The sequence below is a fragment of the Meles meles genome, chromosome 7, assembly GCF_922984935.1.
Source record: "Meles meles chromosome 7, mMelMel3.1 paternal haplotype, whole genome shotgun sequence".
In the NCBI taxonomy this organism is placed as follows: Eukaryota; Metazoa; Chordata; class Mammalia; order Carnivora; family Mustelidae; genus Meles; species Meles meles.
This window is the reverse complement of record NC_060072.1, coordinates 52,818,834-52,843,304: the sequence shown is the minus strand read 5'-3', so window position 1 is coordinate 52,843,304 and position 24,471 is coordinate 52,818,834. Positions and strand designations below refer to the sequence as shown.

The following is a 24,471-nucleotide window of genomic DNA, read 5'->3' as shown; positions in this document are numbered from 1 at the left end:
CAGCAATAATGGGAAAAAAATTAGTAGATCATCTTTAATTTCTCTCCCAACTATTTCCCACATAATAAAGCAAGAGGCTCATTAAGTACTACTGTTTCCATTTCTTCCAATATGTAGTAGATTTGGGGGCGCCATAATATTGGGTGTCTCAGTCGGTTAAGAGGCTTGTGCTCTCTCTCTTAAAAAAAAAAAAATGCTAGATTTTAAGATTAGATGATACTTCATAATGATAAGGCTAGTAACAATTCCTTCCTCCAACTATTCCTAAAAATGTGGATTCAAAATATTTTAAGAAAAAATTCCATTAAACTACTTAGTATAGACTTACCCAGGTTTCCTTGCTCGATTGTCAGTACCACCTCATCCATCACCACGGCCCTAAAGTCCAATTCCTCCTCACAACATTTGGCCTTTAATGCTCGTAAAATCTCTTTTTGGGGATAGTCTTCTCTGATTCGACGATCTGTCAAAAACCACAACTTGGCTGCCACAGAGCTACACATCTTGATCTGCTTAGTCTTCCTTCTCCTGGATTATTTCCTCCTGAATGCCGATTCTTTCTATACAGAAAGACAAAATTCATATACAGAGTAAATAAAGAATTCTACTTAAGGAATTTCAAGTTTGTGGAGCTCCCCTATACATATGAAAATAAGTTTCACTTCCTCATATTAAAAAAAAAAATCTATCTGGGGTACCTGGCTGCTGGGCTCAGTTGGTAGAGTGCACAACTCTTGATTTTGGTGGTCTGAGTTAAGAGCCCCACATTAGGCACAGAGATTACTTAAAAAATATATATTAATGGGGTGTCTGGGTGGCTCAGTCGGTTAAGCATCTGCTTTCGGCTCAGGTCACGATCCAGGGTCCTGGGAGGGAGTCCTACATCGGGCTCCCTGCTTAGTGGGAAGCCTACTTCTCTGCTTCTCCCTCTCTCTCTGCCCCTGCTTGTGCAATCTCTTTGCGAAATAAATAAATAATATGATATATATACGCACACACACGTGTATATATATATATATTATTTATATGTAAGTGTTAAAAAAGAAATCTGGGGACGCCTGGGTGGCTCAGTGGGTTAAAGCCTCTGCCTTCGGCTCAGATCATGGTCCCAGGGTCCTGGGATCTAGCCCCACATGGGGCTCTCTGCTCAGCAGGGAGCCTGCTTCCCTTCCTCTCTCTCTGCCTGCCTCTCTGCCTACCTGTGATCTCTGCCTGTTAAATACATAAATAAAATATTTAAAAAAAAAAAAGAAATCTGATTCTTGGCTTTCACACAAATAAATGCTGTGATCATATATTAACTCTACAAATAAAATGAATAATGTAGTATGAAGCCTCTTCCCTTTCATTCAAATAAAAAATTTTTATACCACTAGAAATACAGAAACTCACAACTTCCCATGAAACAAAATTTCTCCATCATCCACTGGGGAAGCTACCACTGCCATTTTATAATTACAGCAGATCACTTAGTACAAGTCCCATTTTCTACATTATGTTCAATGTCATTCCCTATATTATATACTACCTAGGAATGTACTTTAATATCATCATCTACTTTTTTTTTTTAATTTTATTTATTTGAGAGAGAGAGATCACAAGTAGGGAGAGAGGCAGGCAGACAGAGAGGAGGAAGGAGGCTCCCTGCCAAGCAGAGAGCCCCATGCGGGGCTCAATCCCAAGACCCTGGGATCATGACCTGAGGGAAAGGCAGAGGCTTTAACCCACTGAGCCACCCAGGCGCCCCTCATCATCTACTTTTGACTGATTTACTCCTTCCCCCAAAACACAAATCCCTTGATATAAAATAGATAAGACTAATCATGAGTATATCCTGATCCTTCCCATCACAATTAACTCTCTATATATTCATATATCTGTAGTTTTTTATTCAATTTTCTTCCCTTATTATATTTGTGCATTTTATTACAAACATTATAGGAATGTTTTAAATGAGATAGTAACACCTGTGTTACTAGAGAAATATCAACACTGAAATCATTTATATAGGGCGCCTGGGTGGCTCAGTGGGTTAAGCCGCTGCCTTCGGCTCAGGTCATGATCTCGGGGTCCTGGGATCGAGTCCCGCATCGGGCTCTCTGCTCAGCAGGGAGCCTGCTTCCCTCTCTCTCTCTCTCTCTCTGCCTGCCTCTCTGTCTATTGTGATCTCTCTCTGTCAAATAAATAAATAAAATCTTAAAAAAAAAAAAAGAAATCATTTATATAGCAACTTTAATCAAAATAAATAGTTCAAGGGGTGCCTGGGTGGCTCAGTCATTAAGTGTCTGCCTTCTGCTCACGTCATGATCCCAGGGTCCTGGGACCCAGCCCTGCGTCAGGCTCCCTGCTCTGCAGAAAGCCTGTTCTCTTTCTCCCACTCTCCCTGCTGTGTTTCCTCTCTGGCTGTGTCTCTCTCTGTCAACTAAATAAATAAAATCTTAAAAATAAATAAATAAATAGTTCAAGAATATGGAAAAACAACCTGAAAAAACAATAAATGCTGGGGTCCATTCAGTAAAATTTATTTCAGTCAGGGGATAGCATACTCTTACTCAAGGTTTTTATGCTTCCTTTAAATAGAACTTTTTCAACAGACTGTTTACTAGAACACAAAAAAGGACTTTCTTCCACAGAGTGCTGCTTCTCAGAATCTGCATCATGAGCAAAAGCTTGTATCACGAGTAAGACAAGTTGAAAATTTCCCTAAGAAGCAAAAAGTTTCAAGTTTTACTAACAAATGTTAACAGGTGGTTTCAAACAAACAAACAAACGAACAAGCAAACAAACAAAACTTTACAAAAATAAAATTCCTGAGGCCCCTGGCTGGCTCAGAAGTACAGCATGTAACTCTTGATATCAGGATCCTGAGTTCTAGCCTCACTGGGGCATGGAGCCTACTTTAAAAACATTCCTAGTATCACCCCAGATGACACGGCAAACCTAACACAGAAAAAAGAATGAGGGTAAGAACTAGAGAAAGGAATGACCATACAGATGTCTTCCAGCACCACGACTGGAAGTGATTCCTCATGCACCATTCACACACTCTCTAGGGTCTCAGTCAGAAGGACCTGCTCCATACATGTACACCGTTAAGACCAGAACACCATGAGCCAGGTACACCACCACACAAATACACACAGCCCCAACCCCAAACCTTAGCCTGCTATGCCTGCCACACTCACACACCTGCCGCACAACCCAGGGTCTCAAGGCATCAATCACAGGAAAGCAGGGAAGGAATAAAATAACATGGGAGATAAACATAAGAGTGTGACTTGTAGCTGTGAAAAAGCAAGGGGAGAGCTCTCAAATGGGGCAATGCATCAGGCCAAAACCCAAGAAATCAGCAAAGGGGATGACTGGTGCCCAGAGGCTTCTGACCCCTTGTGTTATTGTTCCACAGCTATGGACAAGAACATGCCCTCTTGAGCCTTAGTCTAGATATGAATTGAAGATGTGGTCACTGAAAAGTCTCAAAGGAAAAGCTCCACATAAGAAAAGTCGCACCAGAGTACCTAATGCCTCCCCAGTTTCCCTTGAGAGAGGCATTATAAAATGACCTTAAGATATTTAGACCAAGTAGTTTTTGGACCGCCCTGTCAAGGACATCTAATACTCCAAAGCCATCTTGGTGCCTTCCCTGACACTTAGGTCTTGAACATCATCTGTTCACTGATCTGACTGAATTTCACTGCATGAAATTGTACTGAATGAGTAAAGCAGTTGTGGCCCCCTATCCTCAGGATAGGATATTAAAGCCACTGGCAAATGGGAAGTAGAAATGTTGGTCAATACTGGTATGTCAACTCATGGAAAATGTCCAGGCCACAACATTAACACAACATGTTATGTTCAATGATTATATAACTGGACAACAAAAACACTCCTGGGCTGCAATCTCATGTCGCTGTGCAGCAACTCCCAACAGATGATGCACATGAGCCTCATGTCTGGCTTCATGCCTGCAGCTCTCATACCCATGCATAATCTTTGGGTGTTTCCACACTGGTATGCCACCATCAACTAACTGCAAGTTCAGGTTAGCCTCCCCATTTCTTTTCATTTTTTAAAAAACATTTATTAGTGAGAGAGACAGAGCATAGAGCATGAGCAGCAGGGAGGGGCAGAGGGAGACGGAGAAGACGACTCCCCACTGAGCAGAGAGCCTGATATAGGGCTCAATCCCAGGACCCAGGGATCACGAACTTAGCAAAACGCAGATGTCTGACTGACTGAACCACCCAGGTGCCCCTCCTTTAATTTCTCCCAATGGAGCAGCCTGACCTCTGCAAGGCTTTTATAGGGGATACCTGCACCCCCAGATCTGGAACTGGAGAAATGCTCTGCAGAAGACTTTATGAAATATGTAGACACTGTCTTGAAGAGGCCAAACATCAATGCCAATGACTGTGGTTCCTCAAATCCACCTAGTGGCAGTCAATATGGCAGCATCTGGGGATCATGACCTTGCCCTGCACAAGATTATCTTTGTTCATATGGAATACATTTTCTTTATCAGCTTCAAAAGATTCTTATGTTATGTCTTGCTTTTCATGTGAAGAATCAGAGGTATGCCACACTGTATTCCAATGTCCACCAAGGAGATGACGATCCCAGCCTGAAAAAGGCAAATCAGCTTAACAGCCTCCAGCTTATTATTTACGGTTTCATTTGTACTGGTATCTTCAAGTGACACCTGCCCAATATTTTTTTTTAAAAAGGAAATGGTTTGGGGGCTTTTTAAAAAGATTTTTATTTATTTATTTGACAGAGAGACAAAAACAGCAACAGAAGGAACACAAGCAGGGGGAATGGGAGAGGGAGAAGCAGGCTTCCCTCTAAGCAGGGAGCCCCAAGTGGGGCTGGATCCCAGGACCCTGGGATCATGACCTGAGCCGAAGGCAGTAGCTTAACCGAATGAGCCACCCAGGCACCTCCAATTTTTTATCCATCATAATTTTACAGTGATCTCCAAAGACCAGTTTATCGCCAGAGAAATAAAGAGCACAACTCTCTCCTCCAACCAATGGTCCACTCCTACTTGGAAAGGTACCCAGGGTGGCCTTGTCCTTATCAGGCTGCTCTACTGGGATTCACATCTAAGAATAGCCAGGAAACAAGAGGTAAAGACTCTCCAAGAACAAAGGCAGAGGCTCTGTATTCCCCCCTCCAGCCCACTCCCATGGCCCTCCTGGTCTGGGAGGCCACCTTCCTGGGCCAGGTGGAGGCCAGCGTCTCCTCCAACATATCTACTTTTCTATTTATCCCATTAATGAACATCCAGGAAAAAAAAAAAAAAAAAAACCTACTAAGAAGCCAAAAGCGTAATGGTAAATCTACAGTCCAGAAAACCAAAAGTACATCAATAAAAGTATAGTCCCGAGTCTCAAAAATTAAAAACCTCAGATTATATTCACTATTTTAAAAGACAGTAAAGATGGGGCACCTGGGTGGCTTAGTAGTTAGGCATCTGCCCTCAGCTCAGGTCATGATCCCAGGGTCCTGAGATCAAGCCCCGCATCAGGCTCTCTACTCAGTGGGAAGCCTGCTTCTCCCTCTCCCACTCCCTCTTGCTTGTGTTCCCTCTCTCACTGTGTGTCTGTCTCTGTCAAATAAATAAAATCTTTAAAAAAAAAAAAAAAAAAGACAGTAAAGAGTCCCTTGTTAAAGTAAAATGGTTCCTCCCCCCACACACAATACTTAGGAAAACAATGCACAAATATCAGATACCAAAAAAATGCTACTGATAAACTGCTAAATCAGTTTTTCTTTTTTTAACAAAAAGACAAAGAAAATTTACATTTATATTAGACATAGTTCTCCCATGCAACTTCTGGATACACATGCAAATAAAAGTCACTGTGATCTGTCAATAGTCTAGGCAGGGCTAATTAAATGGGAATCATAAATAAAGTGCTTCTTTCATTTTTCTCATGAGACCCCCCTCCCAATGGTACTTATTCTGCTACGAAAAAAGCACAATTATAATCTACCATGAAGATATTGAGGCGCCTCTTACTCCTAGGAACATTATTTATTCCAGATAAGACACACAGCATATAAACTCAGAATCAAAAGACTGGGAATAAAAAAAAAGGTTAGATAAGGAAAACATACATACTAATGTACAAATAAGAATTTACTCCATTTGGCAATTACTACAGATGTGCTTCTGATGACATCATTTCTGTCTTGGATGGGGAATGTAAGAGTTATGTCAGGCTTCTAGAGAAAAATAATAAACTTGTATATATTGAGTTTAGGCACTCCTTCAGTCTTCTTTTACATGACCCTTCTCTCCTGACAGTTCTTTTTCTATACATAATCCCTAGGGCTTCCTTCCTGAACCCTTCTCTCCTTTCTCTGTAACTGTCATCCTCACCAGGTTTCAACTATTATTATTGAAATCTGAATATATCATTGACCTACTAAATCTTTTTCCAACCAGTTTCCAACTGAATTTGAGAGATCCTATTTCAATCTGCCTAGTGTGCATTCCTAACTAAATGCCACCGACTATTCCCTCAGCTGAGCAAGTAAAAAGTTGATTTTTATTCACATACCTGCTTCAACACCTGGATTTTTCATTGTGTTAGTTCAACTGTGTCAACGTGGCTAGACAATGGTGCCCCAACTGTTTGCACTAGTCTATATGTTGCTATGAAGATATTTTGTAAATATAATTAAAGTCTATAATAAGTTGACACTGAGTGAAGATTCCCTCTATGTTGTAGGTGGGTCTCATCCAACCAGTTGAAGGTCTAAAGAGCAAAAACAAGTTCCACAAAGAAGTAACTATGCATTAAGACTATAACAGAAGTTCCTCCCTGAATTTCCAACCTACTGGCTTGCCCCATGAATTTCAGACTTGCCACAATCATACTAACCAATTCCTTAAACTTAACTTCTATTTCTTTCTTTCTCTTTCTCCCTTTCTTTCTTTCTCTCCTCTCCCTCTATTAGCTCTAACAACCACCTGGACTCTTAAGGACAGGAGTGAACCCTAGGAAAAGCACAGCTACCTGTTAGAACTTGAATCCCTGACAGCTGTGTGCTACCATGACCTTGGACTACCTACTACCTCTTTTGCTTATGTCAGTGATATTTGGGAATTCTTTATTACAGGCCACAGAACTTTTTATTTTAAGTATTGTCTGTCATACCTTGCTCAAAAGTTTTAGGAAATTATTCCCTTAACATCAAAGTCTGCATATGTCAGCATGCAGCAGTACTGTTTGTAAGAGGGATTTTTTTACACTAACAAGATCATCTTACATTTGATCCATTTCACTTTTACATTTATTTTCACAACATCCCTGGAGAAGTATCCCTCCCTCCAAAGAAGGCAAATTGTTCAAGGTCAGATCAACTAAGAATCTAAGTACTAAATAAACAGAGTATTTGATTAAATAATACATTCAATTAATATCTGATTGCCTACTATGTACTCTAAAAATATTCCGGTAAACAAAAGAGACATAATCCTAGTCCTCACAGAGTTAAAAACGATCTGATATTAAAATGTCCACCAAAAAAGATGCTCAACATCAATAATCATTAGGAAAATGCAAATCAAAACCATGTAAGTAAAATCACACACTGGATGGCTATTATCAAAAAACAGAAAACAAATGTTCGGGAGCATGTGGAGAAACTGGAAGCCTTGCAAACTGTCAGTCGGAATATAAAATGGTGCGACAGCGATGAAAAACAGTATGGCAGTTCCTCAAAAAATTAAAAATAGAACTACCATATGATCCAGTAATTCTACTTTTGGTATATAATCAAAAGAAAAGAAAGCAGAGTTTTCAAAGAGTTTTTCTGTACACACATGTTCACAACAGCATTACAATAACTAAAAGGTGGAAGCAACCGAAGTGTTCGTCTAAAGATGAATAATACAGAATATACATACAATGCCTTGAAAAAGAATTAAATTCCAATATATGCTACCACATGGATGAACCTGGAGAACATTATGCAGTAGTATATAACTGCCAAATTCACAGAAAGTAAACTGATGGTTGCCAGGGGCTGAGATGCTGGGGAAATCAAGACTATTTGTATGAAGAGTTCTAGAAATGAATATGGTGGACAGTTGCACAAGAATGTGAATATAGTTAATACCACTAATGTGCGTTCTTAAAACATGACTAAGATGGTAAATTTTGTGCTGTGTATTTAACCACAATAAAAAGAAACCTAGAGAAGAAAAAAATGTTATAAGCAAATTAACATGCAAATTTTTACACATATTCACCTAAGGGATCAGAAAAATGTTTCCTTTACTTAATTTACCTGTAGCTTTATTACTAAATTTCTCAAAGCAGTCTGTGATATACAAAACTAATTAAACTTTTTAAAATAGTTTTCTCTGCATGGGGTACCTGGCCAGCTCAGTTGTTGGAGCATGCCACTCTTCATCTCTGGATTGTGGGTTCGAGCCCCACGTTGAGTGTAAAGGTTACTTAAAATCTTCCTTAAAAAAAGTTTCCTCTGGGGGGGTGGGGAAGCTTTCTCTGTAATTTAAATAAAATTTCTAATGATTTCGAGACACCTGAGTGGCTCACTGGGTTAAAGCCTCTGCCTTCAGCACGGGTCATGATCCCAGGGTCCTGGGATCCAGCCCCATGTTGGGCTCTCTGCTCAGTGGGGAGCCTGCTCCCCCCCCCACCTCCCTCTGCCTGTCTCTCTGCCTACTTGTAATCTGTCTGTCAAATAAATAAATAAACTCTTAACAAAGTTTTTCTGAAGATTTCACTTAATACAGGAATATTTTAAAAAAATAAATAAATACAGGAATGTTAAATCAACCTATCTCTCTCTGGAACATCGCACAAAAATCTACAAAATCTTCCCAAGATGCAGTGCACAGTGTGGCTCCCCCAGAGTTCATCATGTTTAGGGGTGCCTGGTTGGCTTAGTCAGTGGAGCATGCAACTCCTGATCTCAGGGTTGTGAGTTAAGAGCCCCAAATTGGGAATAGAGACCTACTTAAAAAACCCAAAATCTTAAAATGTTGGGCCTTCCAAATTTTCTTGCTGGACAATACACTGAAAAATGAGTTAGGAAACTATTAATATAGTGAAACTGAATGAAGGCTTTATAGATACGGCTTTATAGATATGGCTAACTATATGTCAAAGGAATAAGCTCAGGAAATAACTTGGGAAATATTTGAAGTCTGCTATTTAGACAAATCTGCATGAATTTCCAAGATGTAGTTTTCTGACAAACTATCAAAGTCTGAAATGCTGCCAAATGTGGGACAGTGGAGCAGTAAGAAAGAACTGGTGTGATCTAATATAGCAAATCCATGTTCATGTTCTATTTTTGGAGACCATATTTCTGTATGCCTAAAACATGAAGCCAAGAGCTAGTATCAGAAAGGGTTAAAACAAGTGGGGGGTGGTGGTAAGGAGCTGAATAGAGTAAAAACATTAAGGGGTAGATTTGGAATTTTTTTTTTTTAAAGGTTTTATTTTAACTCCTGTTAGCTCACATACAATATTGTATTAGTTTCAGGTGTACAATACAGTGATTCGACAATTGTAGAATTTTTCACAACTTGGTGATGTACTACCACTTTTGAATGTTTCACAACTTGGTGATGTACTGCCACTTTTGAAAGAAAGGTAGTAAAAATTATTGACAAAAAATTGACAAATTGGTACACATTTTACAAGAATCTAGTAAACGCCTCCAAACGCTGCTGGGAGAACAGACTGCCAGATGAAAAAAACAAGGACCAATAAATTACATTATGAGCTCCATGAAGACAGATTCCGTTTTATTCTCTATTACCCCCAGCAGGTAACAGAACCTTATGTTCTGACAAATGTTAAGGGTTAGGGGTTAGGAATTATTTTAAAGGAGTTTATTGAATTGTAAGGCAGTATCCCCCTCCCCCGAAAAAGCTATTTCAATATTTAATACCAAGCAAATATACCCATAAGATCTAAACACAGCTGTCAAAATTTCACAATTTACCAGGACGCCTGGATGGCTCGGTTGGTGACTCTTGGTTTCAGCTCAGGTCATAATCTCAAGGGCCTTGGGATCAAGCTCCATGTTGGGCTCTGCCCTCAGCAGGCAGCCTGCCTAAAGATTCTCTCCCGCTGCTCACCCCCTTTCTCTCTCACAAATAAATAAATCTTTTTTAAAAAATTCATAATTTATGGGGCGCCTGGGTGGCTCAGCCTTCGGCTCAGGTTATGATCCCAGGGTCCTGGGATAGAGCCCCGCATCAGGCTCTCTGCTCCACAGGGAGCCTACTTCCCTTCCTCTCTCTGCCTGCCTCTCTGCCTACTTGTGATCTCTGTCTGTCAAATAAATAAATAAAATCTTTTAAAAAAAATTAAAAATTCCTAATTTATCTTTTCAGTTTCTCATAAAAAAACAAACAACGCAAACCTAATCCTACTTTCCACTGCCATTATACAACTCATCCTTAAATAATTAGCTTTGCTAACAATTAAAGTCAGAGGAGGAAAAAAACCTGTAATTTTAGTAAAAGGAGTAAAAAAGATAGCAGATGGGTTCCATGCAGACCAGACTCTAAGGGAGTAGAGCTGGCTAGCTCTGTGGCTTTTGTCCTCTAAGCCAATTTTGAAAGGAAAAAAAAACATTGGAAAAGAAAACATTAAAAAAAATACCATAGCATGAGTTACCATGAAGCCAGAAACTCTGTTCTTTTCTGCAAACCCAGTATGTACAAAGATACATATGGTACATGAATCTAAAATACATTATGTACAGGTATTTTGAGGTAGTATATTATTATTTAATTATCCTTAATATGACAAGCAGGAAAATTACCAAGTAATGAAAAACAATTTCCTCATCATCTGTACGTAATCTCTCCTATTCAACTTTTTTTTTTTTTTTTAAGATTTTATTTATTTATTTGACAGAGAGAAACACAATGAGAGAGGAACACAGGCGAGGTAGTGGGAGAGGGAGAAGCAGGCTTCCCGCGGAGCAGGGAGCCCGATGTGGGGCTTGATCCCAGGACCCTGGGATCATGACCTGAGCTGAAGGCAGATGCTTAACGACTGAGCCACCCAGGCGCCCTATTCAACCTCTCTTGAAACAACTGCACATCCCACAGTACAGTTAACTAAATATCCCTATCACAATCTCCTCCTAGATTTTTAAAAAAATTAGATTATAATCTCTCAAGGCTCTTTCCCCATAAACTTATGACTTAACCCCACTTGCTCTTTTTAATACTCTTTGTAAACTCACCTGTCATAAACTCTCTCTACAAATTCACATCACTAAAATACACCCCCAGACCAGTTGATAGTAAGCAACAAACTCCTTCCTTTGCTTTATGTTTAGTTTTCTCTCACTCTTCACATGTTGTTCCTGGGTACAGAAGTTCTTCCCCCTCCGTCTTTCACTTAGTTTAAGACTCTATGCCTGCTTCCCAGAGGAAGATGATAAAAGCTACTTCTCCAACTGTGGAACTGGCTCTGTTCTCTCCCTTCCCCCTCAAACCTCAATTCCAGTGTTCATCTTATTTTGTCTTTCAGCTCATAAGGAAGGGAGAAGTTGAGAAAATCAGTCTAGTGTCTTACCCCATTAGCAAATCCCAGATGGATACAAACTGAGGAAAGCAAGAATTGGGAGAGTTTTTTTTTAAAGCCATGTTTCATGCTGTGCCCCAACATACTAATAATGCCTGAAGCCTGGTTGGCATTCACTGGTCTCAGGTAAAAAAAAAAAAAAAAATGTTCTCTTTAGTGTTTCCACATAACATGGCTAATAAGGGGTAGACGATTTATAAAACAAGGCTAGTAATTTCCCTCTGGAGAGGAAAAGGGGACTGAATGAGAAGGAAAAGAAAAAAAGGGAAATTTGCTGTCACTCTCCCCTCACCCTGTCAGATGCTTTTGTATTCAACAGGGAATCTAAGAAAATGAAAAAAAAAAAAAAAAAAAAAAAAGAAGACATCCACCAGAACTAAGGTAAGTGGAATGTTAGCTGGTAGCCCCAAGTCTAAAGGTTAGATACATACAATTCCTTACCCCCTGCAGGGGCATAGGTGGAAATAGAAAAAAAGGATCTTCACTGAGTGGAGGATTCTATGTGGCTGGATTTGCTTTCCCCTTCTGGACTCTCTGTTCTCAAAATCATAGAGTGTCCCCTCCCTGACAGATAGTGCTCCAGGACCTGGTTGGGGTAAGAGAAAACAAGAGAGAAAAAAAGGAGAGAAAGATAGAAACATCAACAGCCATCTTGCCAAACTGAGAACTGAATATATTATCGGAAAGAAGGAAATTAATTGCACTAACCGAAATTAAAAAGATTACCTCTAAACAAAATAGGCCTTCTTCCCTTTGACACTAACCAAATATCACACAGTAAATACCAGAAAGGAAATTCATGATTGTTAACTTTTAAAATTAGAGGCTGTCACTCTAGAAGTTAGAAAATAAATGCTCAACCTCCGTGACTGGAATTTCGGTGTGTTTTATTCCAAATTTATATCTTAAAGTATTTTGACAATGAATTTTTTAAGAAAAAAATAAGATCTGTACCCAATGCTGTGAAAGAAATGAGATCTACATAGCATTTAAATTTTAATGGTTACAGTTAATAATTACAAACTTCGTTAAATATAATAAACATCGCGCCCACAAAAAAGGAGTATTTTCCATATTAGGCTGCCCCATGTACTTTCCATACAGATTTAGAATTTAACCCAACTCCCCAAAGATGTGAGAACAATTTATGTAATTAATGGGAAAATAACAGCACACTGAAAGAATTTACATCGAAGTTAAATTCAACACGGTTAGCATAATAACCCACTCATTGAATACAATTAACGCCCCATCTCTATTCATACCCACAAATGGGATAAAATACCTGGATTGCAAATCTGCAACCAGAGATAAGGATACATTAGTAAGGCAAATCTGAAGTTATTATCTCCAACCATTCCGATATTTTTAAAGGGAGGGGCTGGGGAGGCAAGATTCGCACCATGGTCAAATGCTTAAGGGAAAAAAAAAATCAGGTCAAATTATTTGTCACCCCACTCTTATTCAGAGGACTGTCAAAAGAGAAAGAATGACTCTCACACTTTATAAAATCTGACGCCTCAGGAGGAGAACAGGGAATCCAAACCATGCTCAAGTGCAGGACGAACACATCCTCCTACCTCAGTCACACCACAGGAATGTCTGATGCAAGCAGCGGCAGGAGAGATTACCACACTCTCGAGGACAGGTTGGCACAACGTGTTTTACTCCACCAAGTATTCCCAGGGTTACCACACCCCCTCAACAAGAGGGGAAGCACACTTCACGCACAAGGCCGCTGCCTCTCTCCAACAGTTCTCCCGTCACACGCACACGGCTCCCCTCAGCCCCCTCCCAGTACGACGACCGGCCCGGGCTCCCCCCGCCTCCTGCTGCGAGCGACCCCCGGCCCTCACAATCTCCGGCGCCCAGCGCGCCCCGGTCGAGCCCCGGCTCGTCTTCGAGTCCCTCCGGCCGCAGTCGCCCACTTGGGGGAGGGGCGCGGGAGGCGGGGGCGGGCGCGCCTCCGCCTCACGCCACTACACCGGAGGAAAGAAGCGAACGCACCGCTCACCTGGCTCGGGCGGCTCCTCCCTCGCTCTCCGCCAGCGGAGCCGGGCTGGGGCTTCCGACGGAACCGCAGGCTGCCGGGCTGGCTGGAGGTCCGAGAACGAGAGGAGGGGGAGGGGGTCGGGATGCCGGGAGCCGCCTCCTTTCTCCTCCACCACCGCGGCTCCCGCAGCCAGGCCGGGCGCCCTCGCACACTCGCCCACTTTCTCAAGCCTCGCGGTCGGTGTGGCTCTCCCTCACCCCCCACTCCCACACACACTCGCCCCCACCCACACACACATTCACACCCGGCCGCCCCTCGCTCCCTCGCTCCCTCACTCCCTCACTCGCCTGTAGTGCGCGCGCGCGCGACCCCGCTCACACACAGCGCGCGCGACGCCAGCGGAGACCGCCCCGCACTCCCCCAGACCGAGGCGCCGCGCGCCGCTCGCCCGCGTGCAGAGAACCCTCGCGCGCCCCGGCCCCGCCCTCCAGGCGCGGCGGCGCGGAGGGCAGGGGGCGGAGGGGGCGGGAGGGGGCGGGGGGGCAGGGGGGCGGTGGCCGGCGGGGCGAGGGGCCGGGCCAGCGCGCCCAGCTGAGCCTAGCCGACCCAACACCTGCGTCGGGACCCGCCCTCCCGGCTCCGCGTTCCTTCTTGCAGCCATCGCCGGCCTCTCGGGTGGTGAAGGGGCAATGGAGGGCGCGCGCTGGAAGGGAAATGGGGGCGCGAGAGCGCTTCGAGGACGCGCTTTCCCCACCCGCCCCAAACCGTCCTCACTAAGGAAGGAAAACGGGTGGGGGGGCGAGGTTTGTTCCCAACTCGAAACCGCGAGATTGATTCCTTCCGTTGTACACCCTCCCCACCCTCGCAGTCCCTCCTAGGGCCCCATTCATCACACTGTGAACCCTGACGCCAGCCCACCGAGCCTCTTGGGGACAGTGTGCTGTCTGCGTGTCCACGCCCAGCCCAGCTCAGCCCAGCCCACCACCCGCGCAGCCTTTCCGGTGCCCCCGCCTAGAGTCCCCTCAAGCGGTGGTCTCCCCCCTCCCAGAGGCAAAGACTGGGAACAAAGATCAATACCTATAAGGTCCTTATCCTTGTACGGAATAAAGACATTGCCTCTGTACATTGTGAGGCAAATTTTTAAACTACGATACACCATATATTCTCAGGACTTCAAGCAGGTTTAAAGATCTAGACAGGGTAGTGTGGTACAGCCAGCTTTGCTACTTGGAAACCAGTATAACACCCCCACCCCCACCCCACCCCCACCCCCCTCAAATCAGTTCCCTTAACTTCCTCCGAGCCTTTGTTATGAAAAACTAGGAGTATATTCCAAGGTTCCTGTGAGAATGAAGTATATTTAGGAGCATTTTGAAAATCCTCAAGATGTCTATAAAAATTATAGTCCAAAGGAAGCTAAGAATGTATGTTCAGCTATGATACTACTGTTAATTTTTCCAGATCATGAAGAATGAACACAAAGACAACAGATGACTGTGCGACTTTACATGGCAAATGCATTTCTAAATAACCTTAGTCATTTATTACTACTAAGATCCCAGATATGAAATACCATAATGTCCTACCCAGTTTGCATTCTTCCAAGTCACATTCCATTCTGAATAGCCTCAGCCAACAAATTCTTTCCCGCGCTCCATTCCCAATCTTTATGGTCTGCTTTTTTTTTTGCTGATTTCACTCAGTACTTAGTCCTCTAAGAGATACAACATAACCCAGAGTGGTAATTTCTGGACTGGATTAGATTTAAGTGATCTTCTAAAGTACCCTGACTTCTCTGTATCTTACTCTACCTGATTACACAAGTAATATATCTATAAAAATATTTTACAGAGGGCGCCCGGGTGGCTCAGTTGGTTAAGCAACCGTCTTCAGCTCAGGTCATGATCCTGGAGTCCCAGGATGGAGTCCCACATCAAGCTCCCAGCTCCACGGGGAGTCTGCTTCTCCCTCTGACCATCTCCCCTCTCATGCTCTCATTCTCTCTCTCTCTTAAATAAATAATATCTTTTAAAAATATTTTATAGAACTATAAAAGTAGTTACTTCATTGAGTTAGTATAAGGAGTAAAGGAAGTGTATAAGACTTAAAGACTGGCACAAATTGAGTGCTATGATTACTCATGATTATGATTATATGAGCAGTGATTACGGCTGTTATGTTTTGCCACTGAGAGTAACCTAGGATAATGAACAGTTTTCACAAAGGACACATTTAGAGGAACAAATGTGCTACAGGACACACTACCTTCAGAAGAAAGGAAGAAAAGTTTACAGAGCTAAAATGTTTCTATTTATTTCCATCCTGATATTCATCTCCTGAAACAAAGTATATTCAACCTGAAGACAAAAGAGAAGCATTTTGTGATCAAGGAAACCTCGATCACAGAGATATTAACACAATGAGAATCTGGCAAAAGATAAAGGGAGAAACTGACACAGGGAAGAGGTTGCGTGACTGGCCCAGGAGATTATCTATAATACTTAGGCTGTCCATTACACTAGTGTTAAGAAACCCAATTCTGGGTAACCATGCATCACCCAGAAAAGGAAGGGTGAAACCGTGGGTAGGGAGTATTAGACTATTAATTCACCGTCCATCTGCATTTAAAAAAATGCTATCTATAAATGTACTGTCATTAGATGCCAGATACATCCAAAGAAATTAATGATGTATATAACATTGCTCTCCACGAAAAGTAGTCAGAAAGTAACAAAAAACAGAATGGGTTTTCTGTTTTTTTAAGATTTTGTCTATTTTAGAGTGTGTGTGCACAGGCACTTGGTGGGGGGGAGGGGCAGAGGGACCGGGAGAGAGAGAATCCTCAAGCCCACTCCCCCACAGAGAGCAGTGTGAGCTAAATCTCACAACCCTGAGATCATGACCCCAAACAAAATCAAGAGTCTGACACCTAACCTACTGAACCACCCACATACCCCGAAAAAAAGCCAAGGATATGGCTCATTTTAAACCAACTGTTATTATATATTTACATTAATGATAAATTCATACTTTATATTTTTGTATGAAGTAATGAGGGAAAAGCAATTATTTTTGGTATTTCCATAATGAAAAGGAAGGTCCAGAAAAGCTTGGTTTCCTAGACTGTCGTAATCTTTGTACTTTTACGGTTGATATGTTTAGGCAGGTATGGACTCACATCTCCTTTGGGTAGCAATGTATGCTCAAAAGTACTTCTGGGGCACCTGACTGGCTCAGTGGGTAGAGCACATAACTCTTGATCTTGGGATTCTGAGTTTGAGCCCCATGATGGGGTAGAGTTTCCTTTAAAAAGTATTTTAAGTAGCTTGTCTTGGTTTTTAACCACTCATTTTTAACCATTAAATTAATATTCTTCAGCCAGTTCAATCCCTTGAGAAGACATAACTAGCCTAGCATCTTTAGAGTCAGATAAATATGACTTGAAATCCCAGCTTTATTAGTGGCATGTGATTGCTATTTCAACTCTGTAAGCCTCAGCTATCTCATCAACAAAATAAAGATGAAGTAACTCAAACATAACGCAGTACATAGTAAGTGCCCCCAAACTATTAGCTATTGGAGGAGCTGGCTGACTCAGTTGGTAAAACACATGATTCTTGATCTTGGGGTTTTGAGTTTGAGCCCCACACTGGGTGTGGAGATTAAAAATAAAATCTTAGGGGAACTTGGGTGGCTCAGTCAGCGAAGCAGCTGCTTTCGGCTCAGGTCATGATTTCAGTCCTGGGATGGAGCTTGTACCGGGCTCCCTGCCGAAAAGTCTGATTCTCCCTCTTCCTCTATGTGCCCACTCTGTCTCAAAAGAATAAAACCGTTAAAAATAAGCAGATAAAGACTATTTGAGAGAGAGTGCAAGAGAAAGAGCACAAGTGGGGAGCCAAAGAAGCAGGCTCCCACTGATTAGGAAGCCCACCTTGGGGCCTGATTCCCAGACCCTGAGATCATGACCTCAGCAGAAGGTAGATGCTGAACTGACTAAGCCACCCTGGTGCCCCAAGCAACACTTCTAAAAGTTCCTGGGTGGAAGGCACATAAAATTCAATGAGTGGCCGCCTGGGTGACTCAGTCCTTAAGCATCTTTCTGCTCAGGTCATGATCTCAGTGTTCTGGGATCAAGCCCCGCATGGGGCTCCCTGCTCAGTGGGAAGCCTGCTTCTCCCTCTCCCACCCCCCTCCTTGTGTTCCCTCTCTCACTGTCTAATAAATAAATAAATAAATAAATCTTTAAAAAAAAGAAAAAGAGGGGCGCCTGGGTGGCCTCTGCCTTCGGCTCAGGTCATGATCTCAGGGTCCTGGGATTGGCCCGCTTAGGACTCTCTGCTCAGCAGGGAACCTGCTTCCCCCCCTCTCTTTGCCTGCCTCTCTGCCTACTTCTGATCTCTCTCTCTGTGTCAAATAAATAAATATTAAAAAAAAAAAAAAAGAAAATTCAACGAGTTCATGAAAACTAAAAAATCTCCCCTAACAAAGTTGTCCAGGTCCAACCAACTCCATGTCTCTGATCAGACTTGTGTTGCACTGGTGTATCTCTACATCAGGCAGAAAAACATAACTCATATATTATTACCTAAAATGCACATCAAAAAAACCTCTTTAAGTACCCCCATAGACACCATCTGGTGCAAATCTTTCCCTCCCAGCTTTAGACAAGAAAACAAGCTGGGATTTGACCAAAATTAAAGTCCTAAAGTAGTAAAAAGGAGAATTGTAAACAGGAATGAATCCAGGATTGTATTCAGTACCTCAAATAGTGGTCTTTAGGCCATTAGCTAGTGTGATTACTGTAAAATTCTTGTTGGTGGAGAAAAGCGGGTGTCAAAGCAGAACCTACACTCACTCGCAAATAAGGAATGGTGGCAGCAGCTGCGTTGATAGAGCTCTCCCCACTGCTTCCTCTCCCTGAACCAGCCGGCTAGAACCAGCCCGACAACAACAGTCTTCACAGTTAGCATAGCTAAATACTGATCTAGCCTTTCCCCACCCACATCCCTCCTCCTTTTCCGCCACTCCATTTCTACACATTAAACTGAGCGTCTAACTATGCTAAGAAAATGCCAATGCCAGACACAAAGGAGGATGGGGGCAGGGGAGGCAGTGAACACCGTACATTTGCTGAATCAGAAGAAAAGGGTGTAAAGAAAGATAAGACTTAAAAAGAGTAATGTAGGTTTCCCTCTCCTTCTTTAATTGTATCTGGTTGTTAGGAATATTTCTTCTTCTCTATTACAGAGGAATAACCTGGAATGCTTGTTTAAAATGCAGATTCCTTGGCCCTCACCTCGACCTTTTGACTCAGCCTGTGTATCCGCATTTTTTTTTTTTAAGATTTTATTTACTGGAGAGAAAGAGAGATGAGGCAGAAAGAGAGGAGAGACAGTCAGAGGGAGAAGCAGACTCCCCGATGAGCAGGGAGCCAGATTCAGGATGTGATCTGGTGACTCCAGGATCGCCACCAGAGCCCAAGGTAGTTGCTTAAGCAGTCGCTTAACCAACTGAGCTGCATTTTGAGACAAACTCAAAACTTAGAGAATCAGCCATGACTGCATTTTTAATTCACATCCTAAGTAATTCTTAAGACACATGATGAAAGTTTGAGATTAATGTCTTAAAGAGAAAAATAACCATTTGTAAAATGTTATTTAAAGCCATCAACATTTATTAACTCATTTTAGCCTCAGACAACTTGGTAAGTTTAAGCTTCAATTGTGAGTCCCCTCTGACAGAAAAGTGAGGCAAGGAGATTAAATCATTGGTGGTAATTTCCTAGTCTCTTGTTTCCTCTTCACTGGAGTATCTTAAAAGTATATCAATCCGGGAGCACCTGGCTGTCTCATTTGGTAGAACATGCGACTCTTGATCTTGGGACTGAGTTTAAGCCCCATGTTCAGGGTAGTCCATGCGTGGGGGGATGTGGTAACTGGGTAGTAGGCATTAAGGAAGGAACATGATGTAATGAGTACTGGGTGTTATATGCAACTGAGGAATCACTAAATTCCACCTTTGAAACTAATACAGTATATGTTAACTACACTAAATTTAAATAATTTTTAAAAGATTTATGTATTTATTTATTTGACAGAGAAAAATCACAAGTAGGCAGAGAGACAGGCAGAGAGAGAGCTGGAAGCAGGTTCCCCGCTGAGCAAAGAGCCCGATGTAGGGCTCGATCCCAGGACCCTGAGATCATGACCGAGCTGAATGAAGGCAGAGGCTTTAACCCACTAAGCCACCCAGGTGCCCCAATAATTTTTTAATCTAAAAAATTTTTTTTAAAAGTTTATCAATCTGGGAAGAATAACAGAAACCTAAATGAATTAGTAGACACTTCAACCACAGAAATGCTGATGTTTATTTTCTTTAAAGGTTTTATTTGGGGCACCTAGGTGGCTCAGTAGGTGGAATGTCTGCCTTCAGCTCAGGCCATCATTTTGGAGCCCTAGGATCAAGTCCCAGGTGGGGCTCGCTGCTTGGAGGGGAGTCTTGCTTCTTCCTCTGCACCTCCCCTGCTTGTGCTCGCTCTCTCTCTCTCAAATAAGTAACTTCTTTAAAAAAAAAAGATTATTTGGGCGCCTGGGTGGCTCAGTGGTTTAAGCCGCTGCCTTCGGCTCAGGTCATGATCTCAGGGTCCTGGGATCGAATCCCACATCGGGCTCTCTGCTCAGCAGGGAGCCTGCTTCCCTCTCACTCTCTCTGCCTGCCTCTCTGCCTACTAATGATCTCTCTCTGTCAAATAAATACATAAAATCTTTAAAAAAAAATAAATAAATAAATAAATAAATATTTTTAAAAGATTTATTTATTTATTTATTTGACACACAGAGAGAGAGTGGCAGAGGTAACAAAAGCAGGAGGAGTGGGACAGGGAAAAGCAGGCTTCCCACCAAGCAGGGCGCCCGATGTGGGGCTCAATCCCAGGACCCTGGGATCATGACCCAAGCCAAAGTCAGACCCTTAAACACTGAGCCACCCAGGCGCCCCAAATAAATAGAATTTTTTTTTAAAGATTTTATTTATTTATTTGACAGAGAAAGAGATCACAAGTAGGCAGAAAGGCAGGCAGAGAGAGGTAGAAGCAGTCTCCCTGCTGAGCAGAGAGGCCCATGTGGGGCTGGATCCCAAGGACCCTGAGATCATGACCTGAGCCGAAGGCAGAGGCTTTAACCCACTGAGCCACCCTGGTGCCCCTAAATAGCATTAAAAAAAAAAAAAAAAAGATTTATTAATTTTAGACAATGTGAGCAGGAGCTGGGGGAGGGGCAAAGGGGGAGAGAGTATCTCAAGCCAACTCAGTGTTGAGCACAGAGCCTAATGTGGGTCTCCACCTCACAACCCTCAGATCAGGACCTGAGCTGAAATCAAGTGTTGGAGGCCTAACCAACTGAGCCACCCAGGCACCCCAGAAATACTGTTTTTTATACATACACACACACACACACACACACACACACACACACACACATATATTATGTACACATACATATATATTACATTAAAATATGTATATTTTTAAAGACTTTACTTATTTGACAGAGAGAAAGAGAGCACAAGCAGGCAGAGTGGCAGGCAGAGGCAGAGAGAGAAGCAGGCTCCCCGCTGAGCATGGAGGCCACGGGATTCTCAATTCCAGGACTCTGGGGTCATGACCTGAGCCGGCAGCAGCTTAACTGACTGAGCCACCCAGGCATCCTGAAAGACTGTTTTTGTTTTTGTTTTTTTTTTTCAAGATTTTATTTATTTATTTATTTGACAGACAGAGATCACAAGTAGGCAGAGAAGCAGGCAGAGAGGAGGAAGCAGGCTCCCGGCTGAGCAGAGAGCCCAATGCGGGGGTTCGATCCCAAGACCCTCCTGGGATCATGACCCAAGCTGAAGGCAGAGGCTTTAACCCACTGCGCCACCCAGAAGCCTCCTGAAAAACCGTTACTTAAACCACACAAGGGCTGTGTGGACCTTTCACAATCTATCTCACTATCAGTGCCACAAATTATTAACATTTACATACTGAATAAAAATTTTAGAAGCATTCTAATTATGTAGCACCACCATGACTGTCCCGGTCAGCTCTGCTGTCTTCTGCACATTGAAAAAGTTAGACTGTGAAGCCCTGTTCATGAGTATAAATTCATTTGTTCTCCTCAGTGCAAAGAAACAGAGAAATTTAGGGGTGGGGGGATGGGGTAACTGGGTAGACATTAAGGAGGGCAGGTGATGTATTATATAAGACAGATGAATCCCTGACCTCTACCTCTGAAACCAATACTACTTTATGTTAACTGAATTTAAATAAAAAGAAATAGCAGTATCTATTCTGTCCAGATTCATTTTATTTTATAATCAGATTTATTCAGAGAGGGAAGAAGGGCAGAGGAGAGAGACAGAGAGAATCCCAAGCAGACATTCACACTGCCCCCTGCTGGGCACGGAGCCCCTATGCAGGTAGGGTTAAATCCCATGACCCTAAGATCAGAACCTGAGCGGAAGAGATGCCTAACCAACTGAATCACCCAGGAGACCCTTTTATTTATTTTGTTTTTAGATCACTTCTGTTTTCTCAGCTTTCAAACCCCAAACTGATCATTGAGTTAATTTTTTTTATTCTTTTTATTTTCTGAGTTATTATCATATTCTTATTTTAAGATTCATTTATTTGACAGAGAAGGCGCATAAGCAGGGGAGTAGAAGAGGGAGAAAAGCAGGCTCCCCGCTGAGCAGGGAGCCTGATGTGGGACTGGATCCTAGAACCCTGAGATCATGACCAGAGCTGAAGGTGGCCTCTTAACCAACTGCACCACCCGGGTGCCCCTGAGTTAGTTTTAACTCTCCCTTGTTTTTAGTTAGCCTTACTTCCATCAACTCCACCTGAATTCCCAAACTCTTTGATTTTTCTTCTCTCTCTCAGTGCTTTGCAACTGGAATTTTTATCCTAACAGCACAATATAAAGTCAGAAGAGACAATAAAGAGAGAAAGAAAAAAGAAATCCATGTTGGGCGACACAATGGAATTACCAGACAAATCTCTAATACACAGGTTCCAATCCTTCTTGCTTGTTTCCCAGAACTTTTCTGGACAATCAGAATAGACAACCTAGACTAAAAGAGAGGATCTATAATAGTGACTTATTTAGTAAAGAAACGAATGAAAACATAGGAATGAGAAAATTACCAGAAAAATACTTGAAACATGTATAGTTATCTGTACCCAGACTCATAAACCTAAAATGTCTGAAGATTATGGAACATGCTCAGAGCTTTTAGGGAAGCTTTTAGAGCTTTTAAACCTTGTAATAACATTATAATAACCCTACTGGATTTCAGTGTTTTCTTTTACAAGTGAGCAAACTGAGGCACACAGAGGCAAAATAACTTTTCCAAACTCACATAGCTTGTAAGTGACATAACCATAGCTAGAGTCCAAGCATCAAACTACTCTTAACCATTTCTTCTAATCCCTCCAAAGGCTATAAAGCTGGTTTTCTCTGCAGTCCCCCCCCCTTCTTAGTACAGCAGCCCCCCTTACCCGTGGTTTTGCATTCTGTGGTTTCAGTTACCCACAGTCAACCAAGGTCAGGAAGCAGATGATCCTCCTCAACAGCAGCTTAACTCAATGTCACAATGTCATTCATCTCACTTCATCTCATCACATAGGCATTGTGTCATCTCACAGCATCACAAGAAGGGGGAGTTTGGCACAAGATATTTGAAACCACATTCATGTAACTTTTTTACAGTAAACTATTTTAATTGTTCTCTTTTATTATTTTATCGCTAATCTCATACTATACACAATTTATAAATTAAGCTTTATCACAGGTGTGTATGTATAGGAAAAAACAAGCCTCGATACTTTCTGTGGCTTCAGGTCCCCACTGGAGGTCTTAGAACATATCCCCAGTGGCTAAGGGGGGGACAAGTGTATATAAAGTTTTATTCAGGTATCAATGCCTGCAGTTTGGGTTTATGTCTCCAGTATCATATAGAGAATGTTTGCAAATACATGTATCAGAATTTCTCACAAAGGATCTAAGAGTCCATTAGCCAAGCATACCTATAAAGACTGAACAAAAATTACTAATACCTGTTATTGCCTGAGTGGTTTAGTCCTTAAGTGTCTGCCTCCCGCTCAGGTCCTGATTCCTGGGATCAAGCCCCATATCGGGCTCCCTGCTCAGAGGGAGGCCTGCTTCTCCCTCTCCCACTCCCTCTGTTTATGTTCCCTCTCTAGCTGTGTTTCTCTCTATCAAATAAATCTTAAAAAAAAAAAAAAGTACTAATCCATTTAAGTCATAAATGAATTTGCTGAAGTCATGAAAGCTTTATCATTACGCTTTTTCTCAACGGACAAGGATTAAAAAATAAACTACTGCCTTACAAGGGACCTGGAGATGTGCTGAGGTTTAAAAGGGGCCAACTGACACACTGGGGCAAAAGTAATTAAACCAGAAACTCAGAGGTTAGCAGAGAAACCAGGGTTTTGTGCCTAACAGAGGGCAAAAGTAGGTCAGTGTCCCTGGCAGTCACAGCTGATGTCATCTGAGAAATGTGGTAGGAGAAGGGGAGGTAGAATTTAAGGTGGAAAAGTAGCGAGACGCTTTGAGGGGGAGAGCTATGAGGCGGGCTGGTGAGGAATTTTGCAGAGCCTAGCTTAAATCAGCCTTTCAGCCTTTCGTAGGCCTATGGCAGAAAACAGCAGACGCACCATTTCCTCCTCTCCCTCCCAGCCTGCCTTCGCTCAGGCCTCATCCCTACCTCCTATCACCATCAGACCCCCTCTGCTGGAGACAAAGACAGCAGAGAAAGGAACAAGGAAAAAGACAAGCCTGAAAAATAATTAGTTTGATAAAGGAGAGACAGGTGAGGAAAGAAGTG

General features: G+C 42.4%; 1 protein-coding gene across 9 annotated transcripts in view; it reads right to left on the bottom strand.

The window, feature by feature from the left end:
- The window catches only part of RIMKLB (ribosomal modification protein rimK like family member B), a 137,492-nt gene that overhangs the window by 98,228 nt on the left and 14,793 nt on the right, over positions 1-24,471 (bottom strand). For 5 of the 9 annotated variants that reach the window (XM_046012608.1, XM_046012601.1, XM_046012600.1 and 2 more), the window contains exons 1-2: positions 13,609-13,851; positions 329-560 (exon numbers count right to left, since the gene is read on the bottom strand). In XM_046012608.1, coding sequence (XP_045868564.1) covers positions 329-503 — 175 coding nt within the window. In that variant the 5' untranslated portion in view covers positions 504-560; positions 13,609-13,851. Of the gene's footprint in view, positions 1-328; positions 561-12,025; positions 12,181-13,608; positions 13,852-13,934; positions 14,026-24,471 lie in introns of those variants that run through there. The other 4 variants (XM_046012604.1, XM_046012603.1, XM_046012606.1 and 1 more) reach the window with 4 other exon arrangements.